The following is a 21,395-nucleotide window of genomic DNA, read 5'->3' as shown; positions in this document are numbered from 1 at the left end:
CCAGCACTTCCTCTGATCTGAGGAGGAGGTTGGGGACCCGTGTGTTTATGTGTGAGTGTGTGCACGTGTTTCTATCTGTGTTTGGGAGAAAAATATAGGGTAGGTGGCTGTGTATCACTGTACGGCCCAACATCGCACACACATAACACACACAGATGACTGCAAGAACTGACTCACCGCAATGATGTTGAAGAAATCATCATCTCCCAGGGTGTCCAGGATGGAAGAGACCGTCTGCCTGGCGATGGTCAGCCTGAGCCCCTTCATGCTCCCACTAACATCCACCAAAATCACAACATCTTTAGGAGAAGTAGCAGCCTGGATATACCACTTCCGGTTACGACAGTCAAATGCTATGACCCCATGTTCATCCGGCTTCCATTTGATCCCTAAAAAAGAGAGAAACACAATCACAACTCAGAGAGAAAGAAAAAAGAACTACTATCTATGTTAGAGTTCCATCATTTGTAAGAAAGGAAACAAAAATATTGCTAGTTTGGCTTGCAATGTGTATGAACCAGAAACAAATATAGACAGGATCCTGTTTTCTTAAAGGCTCACTATGTGATTTTTAGAATATAAAAGTAGCTCACATATGGAGCATAGCCTGCAGAGTCTGTTCCGGCAGACAACTCAAGAAGCCATTTACATACACTCCCCATGTTCATGTGAGATTCTGCCCATTGCTATGCCTCTCTGTAATTGGGTGGTCTATTTAGGCTTGTGCCTTGCATTATCCCTGCTCTCCCCCTCTGCCTCAAACACTGCTACTGCCTCTTGCTGCACCACGTCACACTCAGTGAGACACATGGAGTGACAGGGCTAACACCTAGATGTCAAACTAAAATATTATATATTTCCACTGCAATTCAGGGCGGCTTCCTCCTTTTTGTGACCCTTCCCAAGACTTGTTCCATTTTTCCCTATTGCCCTCTGGGGTTTTTTGGGGTGGGAGTTTTTCATGCCTGTTAAACGGGGCCAGGTCAGGAAATGTCATTTTCTTAAACATGATATAAATAATGCAGATCTCATATAAGATGAAGATTCAAAGTGTTTAGTTTGAACTATGTTCATTTACAAAGTGCAGGTGTCTTGCGATCAGTGTCACCCTTTTCACCTCGTGTGCCTGAACGGTGCAGAAAATAGAAGAGGAGATTCACGGCAGCAATGACAAAAAGCATATGTGCTGAGGCATAAAAGTTACTATTGTTATGAGAAACGTAGGCTACCTCTGATTCTGACATCTCCTCCATATCAAAGATAGTGACTGACAATTCAACAATCAGCATCAAATGAGATGATAAGAACTAATGAGGACAGGGTTGAGACTATCTCTGGGAATCACTCAATGCTCCTATAATGATAGCTTTCTCACAAAGCACACTGCTTTTTTAAAATTTTTAGCTTTTTAGCTTTTCTGCACGAATAAGTGTTTTTAGGAACATCCATCAGCCACCAGCAGGAGTTGATTTTGATAATTATTACTTTTATTTTAAGTCAAAAAAGAGCAGAGCTTATTAAAACTACAACTGTCTTGAAACAAGAACAAAGAATAGGATAGAACAACTGTGGTTTTTAAAGCGTTTATACAGCAATGACTTTGGCCTCTGGCTGGCCTCCAGGTCAGAGCACACACAATGGACAGTAGAAAAGGCCCTTTAATAGCCGGAGCTGCACAGAATATGTATGGATGGTGTGGAAATAGGCGCATGATAATGAAAGTTTTATAATAGAACACACGTATGAAGATCCAGAGGGCCCAAAGATAAAAAGAGGGAGATCAAGAAAAACAGCAGTTCGATCTCTTCTCTTCATAATCGCCACTACACCTTTGAATATGTATTCTCCTCTGCCATTTTCTCAATTATTCTATTTCTGTCTTTATTCGTTCCACTTCTTCTGAAAATGTTAATTTTATCTGTCCTTTTCAGTCATTCTTGTTTTAATCTGTACAAATTTCCTCACCTGTCTCCCTTTGCTCTCCTCTCTCTCCTTCTATCTACTCTCCCCTTTCTTCCAGCTAGCCTCCAGTCTCCAGCTGTCAATCACTGTGACTGAACACCACCCACCTCTCATTCTACCTTAGGGAGACAGCTACTGCCAACTTAATTATAAACACACACACTCAGCCACTACCCAACACACACATACACACTTACCTGGGTATTGTCTGAAAAAGCCTTTGGCGCTGCCAAAGTACTGCCATATGAGTGATGGGTCTCTCTCAAAGTTATCCACAAATACTTTATTCAAGGCCTCAGACCAGTACACTCCATTAACAATTGCTGAGTCTAAGAAAGACAGCAAGAAAGTAGGAAGGACACAGACAAACATGGAGAGTGTACAAGTAAAAAGTGAGTCCACAATATTTGGAAAGCAAACAATTTAGGTGAAATAGTTAGGTTAAGGTGAGAAGACTGAAACTGAAAATGTAAACATTCAAAATTTGGCCAAAGAGGCAACTGATGTGGGTGAGCAACTTTCTATGGCTTTCTACTGCAAAAAGTAAGATGCACAGGTCAATATTTATTAAACAAATGTCCATATTCCAAGAAGTTGTTTTTTTAATGCCCAGAAAATAAGAAAAGGTATGGTATTCCCTAATCCCTGCTTATAAACTGCACATCCACAGATCATTAACAGCATCTTTTCATTACACAAAGATAAGAAAATAAAATAGCAGAAAAATAGAGAGGAAAGACGAAGGTGTAGAGATCAAATTAGAGTGATAAAGGCATGGGAGAGACTTGTTACTGTGCATGTGCAAAGTTTTTGGTTATCCCCCCCAGTCCAAATTGATAGTGAAATGTGACAAAGCAGATTCAGCTTAGATATAGGAAGCTTAATTTCAGCTGGCAAATGTAAGAGTAATTGGTAAGTGATCAACTAGAAAGGCAAGCTTATCACAGCTACTTACTACCAATACTTTTGAAGCCCTTGGCACAAACGACTCTGGTGTGTGTGTGTGTGTGTGTGTGTGTGTGCACGCGGTGGTGATGGGGGGAGAGAGACAAATAGGAAGCCAGGAAGACAGACGGGCAGGCAGACAAATAGATAGGCCAATGACCAGACAAGAACCTAATGGATATAGAGAGGAAGAAAGGCGGACAACAGATTTCCCATCATCTCCTATATTGGCAAATTTTTTCTGCTGTCAACAGTCACGCCAATACGCCGTGATTGAATTACAGTCTTCTGGAAGGTAGTACACAAAAACCCCCTCCTCTTCATAGCAAAAACTGCTGCACCTCTACAGAGAGGAGTAGAGGGGAGGCTGGATTTGAGCCAAGTTCCATTTACACGACAATACAATCACTTCTGGTGCAGTTGGAGCATCTATTACGATCTGAGCCCATCATGAGGAGGGAGTGTATGGGCTCTACTCGCCCCCTAAGCTGCCATTTAAATTCATCTCAACTAATGCACTCCTTAATTCGATCTGATCAAAGGAGCTCCCAGGATTCTGTGTGTGCACATGTGCGTGTGTGTACTTAGATTAAAAAATAGAATTGTGTAGATTACACACTGCAGCAATCTGAGTGATCTGAGCTGAAATCAACTTCACATTATGTTAGTGGCGATGATTAAGGAGGAGGGTCTTAACAAGAAAAGAGAGGGAAGACAGCGGAGAAGGGAGCAGAGATGTATGCGCATGGTTGGGCACACAAGACTATGAGCGTGCAGGTGAGCGTGCATTTAATGCAAAAGGCGAGTATAGGCCTACATGTGTGCATGACATCGTTGTACATCCGTGATCCTACCGCGTGTGATTGTGTATATGACTGTGTTGGTCATGTCCTGGTCGCAGTGTGAGCAAGGAAGATGGATGTTTGACGGATCACGTTCCATCTGTGATTCATCTCCAAAGGCAAGCAGCACCATGCTATAATGGGTTTAACCTCCCATTCATCACAGCTGCCATCATACCATTTATGAACTGCACAGGCCTACAAGCAGCTGTTCATATACCGTGGCAGAAAATAGGTTAGGATAAGAAAAACTGATGGGCTACTATGCGTGGGGAAGAGTAACATCTTGACGCCAAAGCAGTGGACACACATAAAAGCATTAAAAAATTCAGCAGCTTTAGTTCCTGTGGATAGAAAGGAAAATTAGAAATTATTCCATTATTTCGGCCCTTCAATAATATAATGAGGAAGGACAGACAAAATTAAAATGAAAAAAAGACAATATTACTATTACTATTTAAAATTGGAAAGCCGACCAGAGTTCTGGGTAAAATATGCCCACAGGATTAAGATTGGGTTTATGGTTGTGTGAGGGCTATCCCTGCTGCCATGGCAAGGCTATTTTAGCAAATGGCCAGCAGGCCCAACAAATTTACTGACCAATCACAAACATTTATAAGATTAATGATGTATAGTCAAACAAAGGTGTTATAACATGCCATATGTGTAAAACAGGATAATCTGCTACACAAAGCTGTTTGTCATACTGCAAAGACCATTCTGAATTTTTACACTGATATCCGTAGCTTGGAGTTGTAATATCTTAAACACTGTCTGCTTTGTCTAAAACAAATAAAAGTCTGGCAGAAAAGAAAGTTGGTCGGATTATTCTCATTTAAAACAAAGGCACCAGTCTGCCTAATTGGAGGGGAGGACTACTAATCGCAGGAGTGAATATAGATGGATTTTTTTAACAGCAGGGGTTGAGATTTCTTATGTTGCCATTTCTCGCAAATATACTGTAGAAATTGGTGGATTTTTGAAGCTTTGTAAAATATGGTAGAAAATTGGGAGAAATGGGACTCTGGGAGAACACCGGGAGAGGGGCATAAAAATCAAGCGTCTCCCGAGAAAATCGGGAGGGTTGGCAAGTGCGGGTTTTCTCTCTGCCTTTTAGTCTCCTTCAGCAGAGCAAAGAGACGTTGGCCACCAGTGTGCTTCCTGCAGGCCCAGTCAATTCATCCACATTATCGCTACCGGTGAACAAAGCCCACAGATCTAAAACACTTAAGGCTCCCTTTCTTTCCCTCTCTCACTCTCTCTCTGTCTCTCTCAGCACAATTGCGCTGATTTTACCTGTGAATCAAATCAAAATTACTCTTCCTCTCTCTGTATCAGTCTGCCAGCCTCACTCTCCTAGCACTTTCATTCAATTGCTTTCTATTTCATTCACTCTCTCTTTATCTCTCTCTCTTGCGTTCCCTTTTTTTACCTCGCTGTAATTAATCTTTTGCTCAGACCTTCCATCAGTGTGACTTAACCTACTTTCTCCTAAATTTTCTCTCTCCCGCCTTTTCCTCTCTCTCTCTCTCTCTCTCTCTTTCTCTCTCAATCATTACTGTGCCGCTGGTTGCTGGGTTAAGCCGACATGACATTCAAACTGTCCGCTGAGCACTGTACAAGGCTGTGACTTCATTGCTTGGACTTCAGTGGATGGTAAATTAGCAGAATCTCTTATTATTTAACTGCTAATTAAGTCAGTGTGTGGTAAGGATGAGCTTCAATCAAAGGAATTAGAGTTAATGTACACAAATCCTCCTCCTGATAGGGACACGTGCGCACATATGGCTCTGCTTCAAATGCAAGGAAGCCTCCTATTTAGGTGGCATTTTTAAGAGGGAATCCAAAAAGTCTCATTCTGGTGGTTTCCTTTTGACGGTACCTTCTTTCAGCATATTTTCAAGAAAGCTGGTTCCTTAGGTGGAATAGAAAATACCAAATGATAAAAAAGACATCTGGCATTTTCACTATATTTTATGTGAAAATTGTTAACACATTGTCACATCAATCCATCTTAGTAAAATCAGTAGTTCAGAACTTGCTTTTACCATACGGATCACATATTGGTGTAGCAATATTGGCACTAACCTCCAGTTAACTAGGAGTCAGATAATTAATGTTTTGTTCTGTTATCTTCCCCTCTATATCGTTATTTTATGTTTGCATTGGTCCCTCGGTTCATTTGTGTTCACACAGGAACGTTCAACAGCGGTCCACAGTTGTAAACAAATGCCATGCATGAGCAAACTGTTCTCTGATTGGTCAGGAATCTTACCGCAACCTTTGCCTCAGGGCGCTTCTGTTTTCTCACAGACAGGTATGTACCAACATCAACATACTTAGGCTCTGTTCTGACCTTTGGAGATCATCAGCTTTGTGGTGAGTGTGTGTGTGTGTGTGTGTGTGTGTGTGGTGGCAACACAGTCTAATAAAAATTACATTCCCATTCAACTAAACTGCATTCTCAATTACTTTTAGAGGGAAACAGCAAGTTGTTTCATTGGTTGAGTTGATTGTATTCTCAGTGCAAACAGATCGCTGCAGGGTTTGATTGGAAGTGAGCCGAGATCGCCCTTTCTTGACGATCTTGGCCCGCTTGTTTTGTCCCTCATCTTGCTGTGTTCACATATGCCCAAACGAACGGATCTTGGGGGGAATCATTTCGAAACAACTGCTCCAAACAAGCCAGATGTGAGAGCACTCTTGGTAGTTTTCAGCACACCGTGTCTTTGTTGTGTGTGTCTCATTGAATGTACAGGGTTGTATTATTGAACATACTATACCTTCATTGTAAATCGGAGTTGCTGAACGTACCTTTGTTATACATGTTGGTGGGCACTTGGACCACGCTGAGGCTGAGGTTGACTGACAGATTATTAAAATGATCATTGGGTTGCAGGATGAATTCTCCTCCCAGCTCTACGCTGTTACCCTCCTCATCCACCTCATTGATTAACACTGCATTGAAGTATTCATACTAGAGGAAGAAAGAGACAGAGACAGAGACAGAGAGAGAGAGAGAGAGAGAGAGAGAGAGAGAGAATAAGCATATCCACTTACATACTGAAATTCTTTCTTTCTTTTCTTTGAGTCTTTCACTCAGTATTCAAGTAACTTGATCCCAGTATTTCTGATTCGCTGAATCATGTTATCAATGTATTGAATGACTGGATCACTAAATTGCTGAGTCAGAAAGTAGTTTGCCTACTGAGGTAATCTGAATCCCTGGATCATCCCAGAGGTGCATGCTGTTGCAGGGAAAAGCTGCTGAGTGGACAAATCTCTCCTCAGCCTCTGCATACTCCCTTCCTGGCTAGCTGGATGTGGTGTTCGGCCTCCAATGTATTTTTAGTACTGCGCATACTGGGGAGACTATTAATAAATCATAGAGCTAGATAAATATAGAGCACATGGCTCCCACATCCCGATGGCTCTGAAGTCTAAGACACCACACAGGGGCACAGCCTGCAAAGATCAGCCAATGGAAAACAACAGACAATATGCGTCATTCTTCTGATGTATTTACCTATGTTCGTCTTTTGGGAATGACTCTCCAAAAGTCACTTTCTCAGTGTGCTGAGAGTGCACCGTTGCAGAGGCACAGGTGCAGTACAGTCATTGAATATTTACTAGCCTGGCCCCAAAACTGTTTGTGCCTACCAGCCAACTGGCACTTACTCTCAAGTGGAGTTTGTGAGCTGCAGTGGAGTGTAGAAACTTGCAAGTTTGTGGGAGTGTCGCCCACAACTGCAGCCAAATGGTAGCTACCGAGCAAAGCTAAATTAATTTTAACCAACCTAGGTGCCATGGTTGAACAGTACACGTAGCTAACTCTTCTGTCCTTTTAATATGAACTTTGTAGGATTACACACGTTATCTAGACCAGGCCTTAATTCCATTTATCCATTTTTCATGCCTGCTTATTCAAGGTCATGTGGGGCTGGAGCCTATCCGAGTATGCACTGGACAGAAGGCAGGGAAACATCCCATACAGGTCATCAGTCCATCACTGGGCTAACACACATAAAACTCCAACTTCACTTACAAACATTCACAGCTATGGGCAATTGAGAGCCCTTAATTTAAGCCAATACATAATGCATCGAAATTAGTTTTCATGGATAATTCTTTTTTATCTTCAATGCAATTTCATGTGGCTAATGTAAAAAGGAAAACAGTCTGCAGCCATTTATTTTCTGCTTCGGAGAAACTATCTTTGACTGTTCACACTGGAAATGGCAGTGGCAGCTGCACAGCCTCGACTGCACATACGGCTGAACGGTGATGATTACATGGCTTAAGGCCACATTGATTTCTCTTGTAATGACCAAGAGAATAGGATTTGAAGAAGCCCTCTGGAGAGAATGAATTGCCATTCCCCTGAGAGTCCAATACACAGCTTCAATATCTGCGTTATCATTCAGTGGGAGACAGACACTGTCTAGACTTTGATAGTTTAGACTTCTGCAGCATGGCACTGTGAAGAATAAAAGTCCTGGGTATATACAGCATGTAACTCCCTATATTCCATACCCTGTCTATTCAATACCAAATAATCCTTATACTAGTCCTAAAATCTGAGAAATATACCAACATTCACTCAGCTGACTCCTTCCTCTAGCCCCCTCCCACTACATATACAAACACACCCAAACCACCCATATCATCCATGCCAACTCTCCGCCTCTTCTCTTCTACCACCAGTAACCTTCATTTGGGCTGATTCTCTGCAGCCCCCCCTGAGCTGCACCGTCATCCCCTCAGCCCAGTGCAAAACACCGATAAAGCCATCAATTAGGCTGGCGAACACAGTGCCTATCGGTGTAATTAATCAGGCCTGATTAGTCTTATTAGCCCTTTATCAAGGGGAACACTGCCATTTCAAGGTGAAGGAGCCCAGCGCTGCATCTTTCGCCCTATCTCTTCCCTCTCCTCTCTCACCTCATTGCTTTTAACCCCCTGTAGGCAAAAAAAACAAAGTCTATTTTTCAAAAGCATGATCTTCTCAGTTTTTCTCCTCTCAGTGTTTTTTTGTCTTTCACTCCTCTCTCATTCACCAGGAGCTTGCAGACCACTACAGTACTTAATTTTGTTGAAGGTCGCAGAGAACACAGCATTCATCTTGCAAATGAGTGTGTTGATGAAAGCTGTGTGGTGGTGCAACTGGGGCCGGGAATGCCACAGGGCACGAGGCAGAAGTGAGATTAAATGGACAAACAAATGGCTTGGCTTTATGCAATGAGAGCCGTAGGTTTCTTGATGACCATATTAGTATGGGACCCACTATTGGATTGGATATCAGCCATTTTGATACCTTTTTTTTCAGGGCACCAGTGTGCAGAGAGAGCAAACGAGCTGACTTTGACATGAGCTTTGGTTATTTGACTTCATTTGTTTGGCACTCCAGGGGTGCCACTCCAGCCTTGTGCTTTTAAGAATAGACCGACAAATTAACAACCATAGAAAATAGGTTAAAAAAAATGGGAAATCAAGTTTTTAATTCCATTTGACTCCTACTCCTTCTGGAGGTGAGCTCTCTTTCCATGAGAGATTAGGGTGAAAGTTAAATTAGGGGATACAAAAAGGGCAAGAGTGAGAGATTAGAGGGAAAAAAAGAAGAGGAAAATGCAAGAGAGGAAAGGAGAGGAAAGGAGGGGAGATGGGAGGAAAAAGAAGAAGTGCTGATCTAACAGGAGTCACTAACAGCTGTGTCAACAGAGATTCAGAGCCCACAGTGAGTGCAGTTGACATATGCTTTGTCTCTGTATCACATAGAGAGAAGCTACTACTAAACTCACAACATATGATGCATTTTGCAAAACTTACCATGATCATCACACTTGCTTTGAAAATGTATTAATCAACATTTCACAGTTGTATGTAAAACCTAAATAAGCCTAAAAAGTATGCTGTAATACACAGAATATTACAATGATCTTCAAAGTCACATCCCTTCATGCCCAGTTATGATAAAGCTACTTCTCTCCATTTACAGTTCCCTCTCTTGAAGAACACAAACACAGCCAATGAAACCAAGTGATGCCATATTTCACCTCCATTCACCTGGAAAGAGTAAACAGACTTATATTATACACTCAACATAACATTCCTTTCAGATAAATGAGCATGTTTAGGATTCTCAGATTGTGTATATCACCATGAGGCCACACTAGGTAAAATTGTTTTTGAAAAAAAAAAAAAAAAAAAAAAAAAAAAAGAACTAGCCACTGATATGAGAAAGTGTCCCATGGCATACAATCTGGTGAGTTTGCAGGAACATTGACCTTCAGACAGCGGGAGGCTCTGGCACCGTCTCTCATTCCAGGGCCAGTACTCGCTTACTCACCCTATCCATCCATCTCTCCATGCCTCTGCACCTGACCTCACTCTCTCTGGCTCCATAGGGAACCACTGTATCTTTATCTCTCCGCCCCAAGAGGGACATGGAGCCCAGAGACAGGCTTAATTAAAGCTGATTATCACCTTAGCAAGCTCTCTGCTCCTCTCTCTCTGTCTCTCTCTCTCTCATGTTGTCTTTCTCAGTTTGTTGCACTTTGTATAGGCCTGACTTTCTCCACACCATTGAAAATCAATCTGGTATACAGATGTACACATGCTCATACACACAGATGCATTACAATAACACAGACACAAATTCAACAGAGGATCAGAACACCCCTTTTATACCTGTGATGCTTATCTTTTAATCACTTGATTATTTTAATAATATTCTTTCATCCTTTGTTGAGTGTCTCTTTTGAGCCAAAACCTATTTCATACAGCGCTGATGAGCACAAATTATCGCCTTTCGAGTGATATAATGAACAGAATAGAGCAATATAACGAAGCGTAAGGAGATGAAAATACTTTTTCATGATTGTTGAGTCAATTTTTTTTCTATTTAATGGGAGACAATGGAAGTGAAGATGTAGACCACAAAAGAACAAACACAGCCTTTTCCACACTGCAGCACGGCACAAAAATCTCCATCTTAACAACTCATTTAGTCTCGTGTTGAGTCTTAAAATCTTGTTTTTCTTAAAACGAGTGAAACAATCTGCCAACGGGACAAGATAATCCCTCTTGTGTCTAATGTTAATCAAGTGCATTTTTGCAGAATCAAGTGCCATTATATTGATACTTGTGGGCTGATCTGCCATTTTCTGCCTTGTTTCAACATGAAAAATTCCTGAAACAAGCAGGATTATCTTGTCCTACTGGCAGATTGTTTCACTTAATTAAAAAAAAAAAAAAAAATTAACACAGAATATGAGATGAAATTTCTTCTTGAGATGGAGATTTTTTGCAATGCACAGCTAGGATTTGACCTCAACCTGACATCAGGCTGGATGAAGACAAGATAATGATGCCTAAAAACCAAAAGCCTGTGTAACACTACATGTACAGACACAAAGACACACCGATGTGCACATACATACACACCCTTCTACTGTAAATAGCGAGCAGAGGTGCAGCCAAGTGCACCTGCAGCGGACAAGGCCCCATTGTGTCTCTGCTCTGTTCCCTTTCTGCCATTGTCTCACTGGTACCTGCTCTATCATTGTCTCCCTCACTTCCTCTGTCTCTCCCTCCCACCCCAATTCATCCCTTTCCCTTTCTGGCTCACCCCATTTCCTTCTACCTATTGTTCCCCAGCTGTGTGTTGTACTCCTCAAACTCCTGTCCTCCCTCCAGCTTGTCTGACTCTTTACCGTCCATGTGTTCTCCTATGCATAACTCTCGTTGCCATTGTGTGGCTGCTATCAACTCCATCTGTGAGACCACTGGAGCAACTGGCTGGCTGTGTCTATCTAGTTCTCCTTTCTTGCCTTTTGTCTCTCTCATTATCTGCCTGGCTGTGCTTTGTTTCTCCCATTATCTGCTTAGGTGTGCTCCCTCTTTCCTCCCTGCCTAGGCACATAGTGATCCATATCAGGAAAATGAGACAGAAAAATCTCACTCCCTTGCTTTTCTATGGAAATATAAAACTGATTTCCAACATCTGATGCTCTTGCTGAAGCACTTGGGGACGATTTTCCAGACAGTGTTTTAGATTATGTCAAGACTAGGCCTTAAATCAGAATAATTGATCAACTTTAGCCATGTTGCTGTTTTCAGCCTTTTTCTCCAGCTGTCCAAATTTTGTGGTCAAAATCCATGTAGGACTCAAGCTCCTCCCACTGATTTCTCTACTTTTTACAAGAAGTGCTCCCCCTGCCAAATCCTGAAAATTCACAATGGCCAAATCCATAGAATGAGTAAGTGCAATCACTGAGGCAAGCGGTGGCACTAAGCTGAAAAGGCCACGAGTCAAATAGACACAAAAATTGATAAGAAATGCCACAGTTGGTTTAGCTTATATTACCCTGCAGGCACAGAGCTTTGCAAAGTTTGTCCTTGGATGGCTTCCATACAGCTGGTACATATACTTTTGGAGAGAGGGAGAGAGGAGTGACTTGATTGCAAGTGGCTGCGATGAGTTCATAAAACAAACTTGTTGCTCCTGTGTTTTGAAAAAAATACAATCTGTAACACTTTCTTTGAAGGGGTTTTCACAAGAATGACATGCCACTGTCATATCATGACTATTAATAAATAACATAATAAGATAATAACATAAAGTGTCATTCAGGGTCAATTATGTCACTTTCTCAGTGAGTAATAATGACATTGTCAGTCCTGTGAAAACCCTTTGCTGATGTTTCCCAACCATCCCAAGAGCCTCCAACCATCATAGGTGTTTAGAAAATGGTTAGGTCAATTGGTAAATTGGTTAGGTTAATTCACAATGGTATGGCATCATTTCAATCTATAAAAAGATTGTGGATTACTAGTGTGATTTCAAAAGATATGTTAGTCTGTGTGAGGGTGAGTGCTTGCAGGTCTGAAATGATAATGTTCATAAAGCCTGGAATGGATCTAGAAAATCCCAGAAATGTGTAGAACTGTAGGAGAAACGTGGGACGGACACGATGTCCCCTGTAAGCGAGCAGAAAATGTTCAGTCAGGAAACTCAGCTGATTGGTCTAGGTCTGTCCCTTTTCCTAGTGACTCAATCATCTCATGCACCCTCAGAAGTCAAGGCTTTTAAATATGTCATATTCACTCAGTTCTGCCTGCTGTTAGGTCTGCTGCCCCCATGCTATGCTGTCATGAGAGATCTGGGTTTCTATTAACCCACCTCCTCTCCAGCTCCTCCTGTTGGTGTCTGCTTCTTCTGTAAGGGGGTGGGGGGCTTGACTAAAGCAGCAGCAGCAGCAGCAGCAGCAGCATTAGAACAGATCCATCCCACAACAAACCCAAACCCATTGCTATGCCATAACTAGTAATATACACTATGTATATTTTATCCAATTCAAAGTAGTCCTGAATGAATAGCATTAATAGCACAGCACATAGTCCTGAAGCAACACTGATCTTTGCCCTGGAAATATGAACAGTAAAAAGTAGATAAAGCAACTAGGCAACTGAGGACAACTATGTCAATCTATGATTTAGAACGCAAATCATGATTAATCCAGCTCAAAACAGCATTTTAGTCTGATACTATAGGGTTAATTGCCGTCTGGGAGACTGAACCATTAATTGTAAGTTCATTTGTCTCAAAACCACAGAAAAACACACATTTATAATTTAGGGTAGCTGTGATCTAATGATCCAGGTCTCTGTCTAAGGTAGAGAGTGTCCAAGTGTCCAGTAAAAGGTGCGAGAGAGAGAGCAAAGAGAAGAAGGAAAGTGTGTTTCTCTGTGATATAGTATAGCTCTGTATTCTATGAGTGCAAATAGAATTTGTTCATGTAATTTATTTCAGAGAGATGACCACAACACTGAACTGGTTATGCATTAAATTTGATTTCTTTTTTAGTACTTAAATAATTAGAAAAGAATCAGAATCAGGAATCGATAAAATCTGATCAATCCCCAGTCCTATGTGTGAGAGTGCATGTGTGTGTGTGCAGACAGGGAACACTTACATGTGAGTGTTTGCATACACGTGTGCATTTGTGCATGCTCCTGACTGAGCAGCATTTGTGGCTGTGTGTTCGTTCATGTGTGTGTGTGTGTGTGTGTGTGAAAGTGTGAGTGTGAATGTGTTGAGTAAGTCAATTATCCCATTCCAGCATTAGAGAGCCTGACTGCACACTGTGAAGGAGCACCCAGTGCCACTAATGCAGTCCCTGATCACAGTGTTAACAACCTGGTCGTTAATGCTGCAATGCATTTCACTAAGAGAACACACATGAGCCATCAGCACCCACTCACTCAGTATGGGACAGTGAGAGGAGGAGGAAAGAGGAAGGGATAGCAGAGGTAAACAGCACAGGATAGTTCAGATCTCTCATTTTCAAAGCATTAGCCTAAAAGATGAATATTCTCAAAGTGCTACAGCATTTTTAACATCAACAATCATAACCACATTAACCAATACTGCACCATTTCAGAACTGATTTACAGCCCTGAAACGAATGTGTGCTTTGTGGAGGCTTTTCGAGATGTAAGGATATAAACTAACACCAAAAGGTGTAGACCAGCCATGTTGCTGTTTTCAGCTCTTTTCTCCTTTTAGGTTTATTGTCAAAATCCACACAAGACTCAAGCTCCTGCCATTGCTTATTAAGAAGCACTACCCTCCAACCATTCCTGAAAATTCACCACAGCAGAAAGCATGAAGCAAGTATGTGCAACATCTCTCTTCATTTGTCATTTCACATTACACTTAACCTTCTGTAGAACAAATGTATGGCAAAATGAGTCTGGTAGCCTCCATATGGCTTCCTTTGGCGTTGCAGGCACAGAGTTCAGCAAAGTTTGTCTTGCCCTCATAGTTTTCTTTTGGAGGAGGGAGACAGACAGAGAGAAAGGAGTCTCCACCAGTCTCCACACAGCATTGTACATTGTGTATCACCAGGTTTGAGCTAATGGGAAATGTGTTGTGCTTACTTGATGGCACAAACGGAGGTTGTTTTCAGACCTTTTGTCGAATATCTTTGGGTGCGCATTCTCTACTCACCCTGAGATGAGTAAAGGATGAATATCACACACACAAAAAAAATGAGCCTTAATAAAGCTCTGAGGGATTTCAAGAAATTACTTCATATTTAATAATGTCATAATTCAAAGTATAGGTTTTGGTGTGTTTTTATGGGTCATCTGTAAGTATTAAAATGTTTTCTGGTCACATGAGAATTTCAGCTGCAGTACAAACATCAGCCACTATGCCGAAGTGGTAGTAACCTGTCCCCGATGCACTGGCCTAAAGGCTGTATAGGTGGTTGAGGGGCCTCAGTATGGGGCAGAATATTAACAGGTTTTGGCTATTTAGCAGAGCAGCTTAGAAGCCTAGAACCCCACCTACAATCACACACACTGCATGCATGTGTGTATGAACATGTACATGCATGGACACACATACACACATAGTTACAGGCATAGGCAAGCACATACACTCACACTCACAAATACACACTCATTGTGTATCTTGACAAACAGTCTTGCAGCAAAGAGCAGTCAACAGCCCCAAGAGAAAGACAGGGGAAGACACACACACAGAGAGAGAGAGAGAGAGAGAGAGAGAGAGAATGCAAGTGAAGTGGGGGGGTGGGGGTTAACCGTGACGCTCCACCCTCTGGCGTTCACTTTTAACTCTCCTCTCCACTTTGCCTCTCCTCTTTTTCCTCGCCTACCTTCCTTCTCTCTTTCTTCATGGTTGGGAAAGAGGAAGCCACCATTCCCAGAGTGTGGAAATGGGGCTGGAAAACAACCAGGGGGCATGGATACAGGTAATCAGTGGGTAAACAAGAAAAGGGATTGCGCAAACAGCTAGAAGGAAAGGCCAAGTATTGGCTCATGTGCTATGTTTAAAGTGCTTTGACATGCACCTTAATTGCTCACCCACTCTTAGAGAAAAACAGACCTCTAGCAAAAACCTCACATCCTGTACATAGAAAACTTTGCAGACATATTTGACATGTACATGTGTCTTAGAAGTGGGTTAAATGTAGGATAATGTTTCCACATGGAACAGATGAAATTTGCAATCGCATCTGCCTTTATGTTGACTTGAACATATGTTGTAGAGGCTTTGTGTCTCTCACCATTATCAAGCATGTCTCACACTAAACCATGACCATAACACTGTTGTAATGTACACAGCAACCTTGTTTATATCACAGAGAGAAGGTACCTTGAAACTCTTTTCTCTACATCTGCAGACAGCTATCTGGTGAGATATATGAGATGTAAGGACAGAAGAGATTCAGTGCTTCTGTGTATGTGTGCGTGTGAGTGTGTGAGTGTGTGTGTGTGTGTGTGTGTGTGTGTGTGTGTGTGTGTGTGTGTGTGTTATTTTGGACAGGCAAGGCCAATTCTTGAATAAATGCTTTAAAAATCCTCATCTTCACAGCCTTATATGGGGCAAGAAGGGAAAGTGGAGTATACACAAAACACACATACACATACACATATACAGGTTAAAAAATGAATAATTTTAGCCAATATCAAAAGAGTAAAATAGGCAAATCAACAAGCACACAGCCATGTCTCTCCACTCTATTGTAATACCCTAGACAAGAGAATAGGACAGTAAAACAGAGAAAAAAGGCAGATTGAGGTTTTCTCTTCCAGTATTCCCTCCTGACTGTGACTACATTTTTAGTCAGCATCGGGCTTGGTGATTGGCTGTTTGTCTCCAACCTCCAAGGAGGGATTTCATTGGCTGCAGAGGGCAATGGGAGACTGCTCTCTGCCTTCCTATTTATGAGCATTGCGGGTAAAAGAGAGGGAGAGGAAAATCGCAACAGATTACCGTGCCAATTTCACATGGAAGCAGAAGAGCTCTGGAAAGGATAGATAAGGAAATTCCTATCAAACCGCTGCCGGCCAAATATGTATCCAATGGCCAAAAAACACACAAACAGTTTATAATAAACCCCAAATAGTGATGGAGGAGGCTTCACCCTACAGCGTGGATATGGTATTTTTAGCGCAGTTGGTGATAATTACCAGCTATTCACCATGTTCTGCAAGAAAGCGCAATCACAAATACCACCATCGGAGCTGACACAACACACACACACACACACACACACACACACACACTCATACTTACACAGGTGCACACATATGCATGCATACACCTACACAAACACACACACAAAAGCATGTATAAAGAGCGGAAAACAAGTACAGCAGTTTCTGATGGCAACTGAAGAATACTCAACCATTTTATTTCATGCTCAGGCAGTTCAATACAAATTTGCAATAAAGAATTAATGCCTACAGTGTACCATGCTACAAGGCGCTGAAAAACCTGCTTAACAACGGATATCCACACACACACACGTTTTTCTTGGGCCTGAAACCACTTCATGTCATTGATCCAGATTGGTAGCATGGCGATCAAAATTATGACAGTTATCACAAGTTAACATGAATGCAGAATATGGTAGAATGTACCAGAGCAAGGGACAGACTATGCAGTCTGTTATTATCACTGCACACTGTCAGCCAATGAAATGGCAGTACATAAACACACACACACACACACACATACACACACACACACATGCAAACACACACACAACATACATGCTTGCACGGAGTCATGCACACACATGCACATAGACGCAAACCATCATTACGTTAATCCCTGATAAAAAGAGGTGCTATTAACGTGTTCAGATTTCAAATGATGTGGTAAGACTCTGCCAAGCAGTGGGTGATTTGTTATTTTTTATCAGGGGGATGGACCCAATGGGAGTAAACACCGACCTGTATAGCAAAAACTACATCTGTAGTCTCCTCTAAAATATTTTTAGAGGTGGTTTGGTCTGTGGTGTATTTTCAGCAGCACAGACACTAATGAATGATCATAGAAATATCAAAGGAATATTATGGGAATACTACAGGCAGCAGTATGTCTCTATGATCCTCTTGCTCTTCCGCAGACTAACATTATCAACTAAACAATCCTTCTGCCCCTGCACTCTCTCTGCTATGGGGTGGAGAGGGAGGGTGGCAGGTTAATAGGGGGCCACTTATGGTCACTTTGTAACCAAGGGGGACAACTGTTGTCAAGTGCATGTGATCATCCTCCATCAGCTGACTCACCTTTTAGGTTTATTCCCTACCCCTTACACCACACCACAACCACTACCATATCTTGCACACTTGTACTTGATACAATTTTTTGTAGTGGTGTTGTGACCTAATTGCTATCTGACTCTTTCTAGAGAGTGTAGAACTATAGGTTCCCTATCAACCATCATCAGCCCTGTAGCTGTGTCATTAAACCTGAAACAATGGAACACTCACTTTACAGGGCTCATCTCATCTCTGCCAAGTAATTACTGCCATAAAGCACCGCTGTGAGCCCACACAGTGTTAGTGCCCTGCAACCTGCATCCGAAAACACAAAGACACACACACACACACACACACACACACACACACACACACACACACACACATGCACACACGCACACACACGACAAGTTTCCACATGTGGTCGTACACACGCCAGAGTGTGCAAATACAATATCATAACTGCATGTACATGTACACACAAATATATAAACATGTGCATACACATACATACAAACTTGCCCATGTGCGTAAAAAACAAATACATACAGAGAGGAGTAGCATCATGGTGGTGGGCCCCAATGGATATGCTCTTATTGAGCTCTTCTACACACACACACACCTTACACTGCCACCTTATCAAGGACGTACAAATTAACGGGTATATCTGTTGCAAACATGTCACTTTTGAGAGGTGCAGGGTGCCACCACTTATACTGCAAAGAGGAACCTGGTCAGCACCATGGACAGCACCCCTCTGAGCTCAGCCTCTATAGTGATATCAAACACATAATTATTATTTGCCACCACAGATATTATAGTGGATATATATAATTTTGAAGTGTAGGTGTATCTATATACAATAAAGAAAAGAAAAGGAAATTAATTGTGTAATCTCTTTAATTTTCCCCCAAAATTCTGTTTCTCGATTGAAACCAATTAATGAATGATGACAGCCTTTTTTCCTCAACTTGCTCAGTAGCCTAATTTGTTATCTGTCTTGTCAGCTCTGTGCCTAAATGAATATGTAAAGAAGCCTCTTTATTGTGCCAAGAGTTAGGTTTCCTGATTGAAGCCACTGACTTAAATAAAAAATGTGAGGACAGAGACCAATTAAAATATTTAAAAGAAGCCTGCATCCCCACTGATGCCTTAACAGAAGAGAAGTAGCCTGAATAACATCAACACTACCGGGGAAAACCAGTTCAACAAATTCTGACTGTCCTTACTCTGCCTCTGCCAACGCTGGTGGTGAAGATGATGACACTGCCACAGAGCTGAATGCTCACAAGCCAGTGACTGTTATAACCAGCTGAAGGCCCATCCAAACATCCCAAACATAGGAACACATCTGTGAATATACAGATGTGTATATACAGGTTAACAAACACATTTTCCACAACCATCAGCAGTTTTTAAAATTCAACTGATAAGTGAATCAGAGTTTACTTCACTTTATCCAGAACATCAACCTTTTTAGTATCTAATCCATCCTTTTTTTTTTTTTTTTTTTATTCTAGTGCTTGTTAACAAATTTGTTTATCTTTAGACATGGTGTGAGGATGTAAGTAATGGGGATGTTAAAAGAAAAATCCACCCTCAGATATTCTTAAACTGTTATACATCATCAATGTGCCATGCTCATTGCATTTCAGGAGCTATTTTATGATGAAATGCTGTAATTTGCTTTTTTTCTGCACCCACTTTCACTCAACCTGTCTCATCTGCTTAATCTAGTGATCGACAGCCCACAGAGTGAACTTGTTGTTATGAGCTGTGGGTTATATGTGTAGGAGGAGAGAAATAGCAATAGTGATGGTGTAATAAGATCAAGACAGAGGGTTTTTTTTCTAGACACACACACTCAAAACATGTCATGCCTTGTGTCTGCATTACATTATGGCCTACTGAGGGTAATATTGGCAAAATTGTCGCTATATAATATACTCTTCTGTAATGGATTTCCTCTTGTATGATCAGTGCAAAACGGTGAGTATAAAAATGAAGCTTGCTCTTTGATTCTTACAGCAAAACTGAATATTTTCTGAAATTTTGTGCTATCAAACTCCACTGTAGCTGTGCTACAAATATCTTGAAGTGATATCACGTCATCTACATTTGGCCAGCAATTCACATAAGTGAGAAAATCATACCCTAAAACACCAAATTGCCAGGTAACTCTCCAGCAGCAGTGGCTTTTAAAAGTGTTACAGTGTTTAGTGTGGATGTTTCTGGCAAGTATATTGGAAAGAGGTGAGAAACCTGCAAGTGACTAAAGTGAGAAGAAAAGAAAGAGATAGCAGAAGAGGGGGAATCAGGGCAGGACAGCAGTCAGGGGTTAGATTTAGCAATTGATCCTCCTTAATGGTGCATGACAGCATCAAACCACAGGGCATTCAATGTAATGCCTTAAAGAGCTGACACAGTAAACACACACACCCTGCCACAGGCACACACACACACACTCCAACACACACAACAGACTTTATAAGTAGTTTCAGAGTAAATACTCCAAAGTCGGCTTAACATCATATTTCCTGTTTGAAACTCTAGTTTCTGCTGTCGCTCCTCCTACTTAAATAAACTCTTGATGCGCACAAACTCAAGCAAAAACATCACAAATGCACAAACCCCCAACGCCAACACACATGCACACACACATGCATTCACACATACACATTTGCCTCATACCCTCTGTGTGTGCATGTATGTGTGTGTGGTGTGTGTGACTCTCTCTCTCCCTCTCTCTCTCTCTCTCTCACACACACACACACACACACACACACACACACACACACACACACACACAATACAAAGCTGCTCTCTAAAAATTAAAGCTGCTCAAATGGATTTGAGGCAGAACCATGAGAGCAGAGGCTGGGTTCGGGGGTGTGTATGCAGATATGATTATTACGAGTGCATTTGCCCAAACTCTGCAGAACTGGGGGTGGAACTCCCAGGGAATAGTTTAAAATTTGGGGAGTTCTGAGTGGGAATATGAGAGCATTATAATACTATAAATCATTTGCAATTTAAGATGTGGTTGTCACAAGATAAATTCAGGCACAAAAACACTCAAGAGAGATTAATTGCTTCACCTCTGACAAAGCAGGTAAGAGGTTGCCCTCTTCCCCCAGAGCATTCAGTCATTTGCTTATTACTGTGACAAGTCTGAAGGCTTTCCTCGGTTGCCTGAATTGTGGTAGATATGTTACTATTGCAGACTATAAAACTTTGCATAACCATACCGCATATGATCACATAGATTATATCTTTGTCGGTGCTGTATGATGGGGTAGAGGCTCTTACTCACTATACCATGAACATAGTGAACATAGTGGTAACTGAGCCCCACCCTTCTTTTTATTATCACATAATTGCAGAAAATAATATTGCAAACTGCTCTAATTTACAGTAGCAGGGTTAAAGTTGAGCTTACTCCTAATTCAGTACACACTTTTGTTCTGGCCTTTCTCTGGTCATAATCAAACTTCTTCAGATGCACTGGATCCACTGAAGTTCACTCCACTCATTTACCAAATGGCACCACACATTGATCTATTA

General features: G+C 41.6%; 1 protein-coding gene across 1 annotated transcript in view; it reads right to left on the bottom strand.

Annotated features, from left to right (window-relative positions):
• cacna2d3a (calcium channel, voltage-dependent, alpha 2/delta subunit 3a) overlaps window positions 1-21,395 on the bottom strand; it is a 118,518-nt gene that overhangs the window by 62,669 nt on the left and 34,454 nt on the right. Inside the window, exons 5-7 of the mRNA XM_030056214.1 lie at window positions 6,564-6,726; window positions 2,160-2,291; window positions 178-389 (exon numbers count right to left, since the gene is read on the bottom strand). Of these exons, the coding sequence (XP_029912074.1) occupies window positions 178-389; window positions 2,160-2,291; window positions 6,564-6,726 (507 nt within the window). The remainder of the gene's footprint in view (window positions 1-177; window positions 390-2,159; window positions 2,292-6,563; window positions 6,727-21,395) is intronic.

The sequence above is a fragment of the Myripristis murdjan genome, chromosome 7 (genome assembly GCF_902150065.1).
Source record: "Myripristis murdjan chromosome 7, fMyrMur1.1, whole genome shotgun sequence".
NCBI classification, from domain to species: Eukaryota; Metazoa; Chordata; class Actinopteri; order Holocentriformes; family Holocentridae; genus Myripristis; species Myripristis murdjan.
The sequence above is the reverse complement of the archived record's forward strand: the minus strand, read 5'-3'. Positions and strand labels throughout refer to the sequence as shown.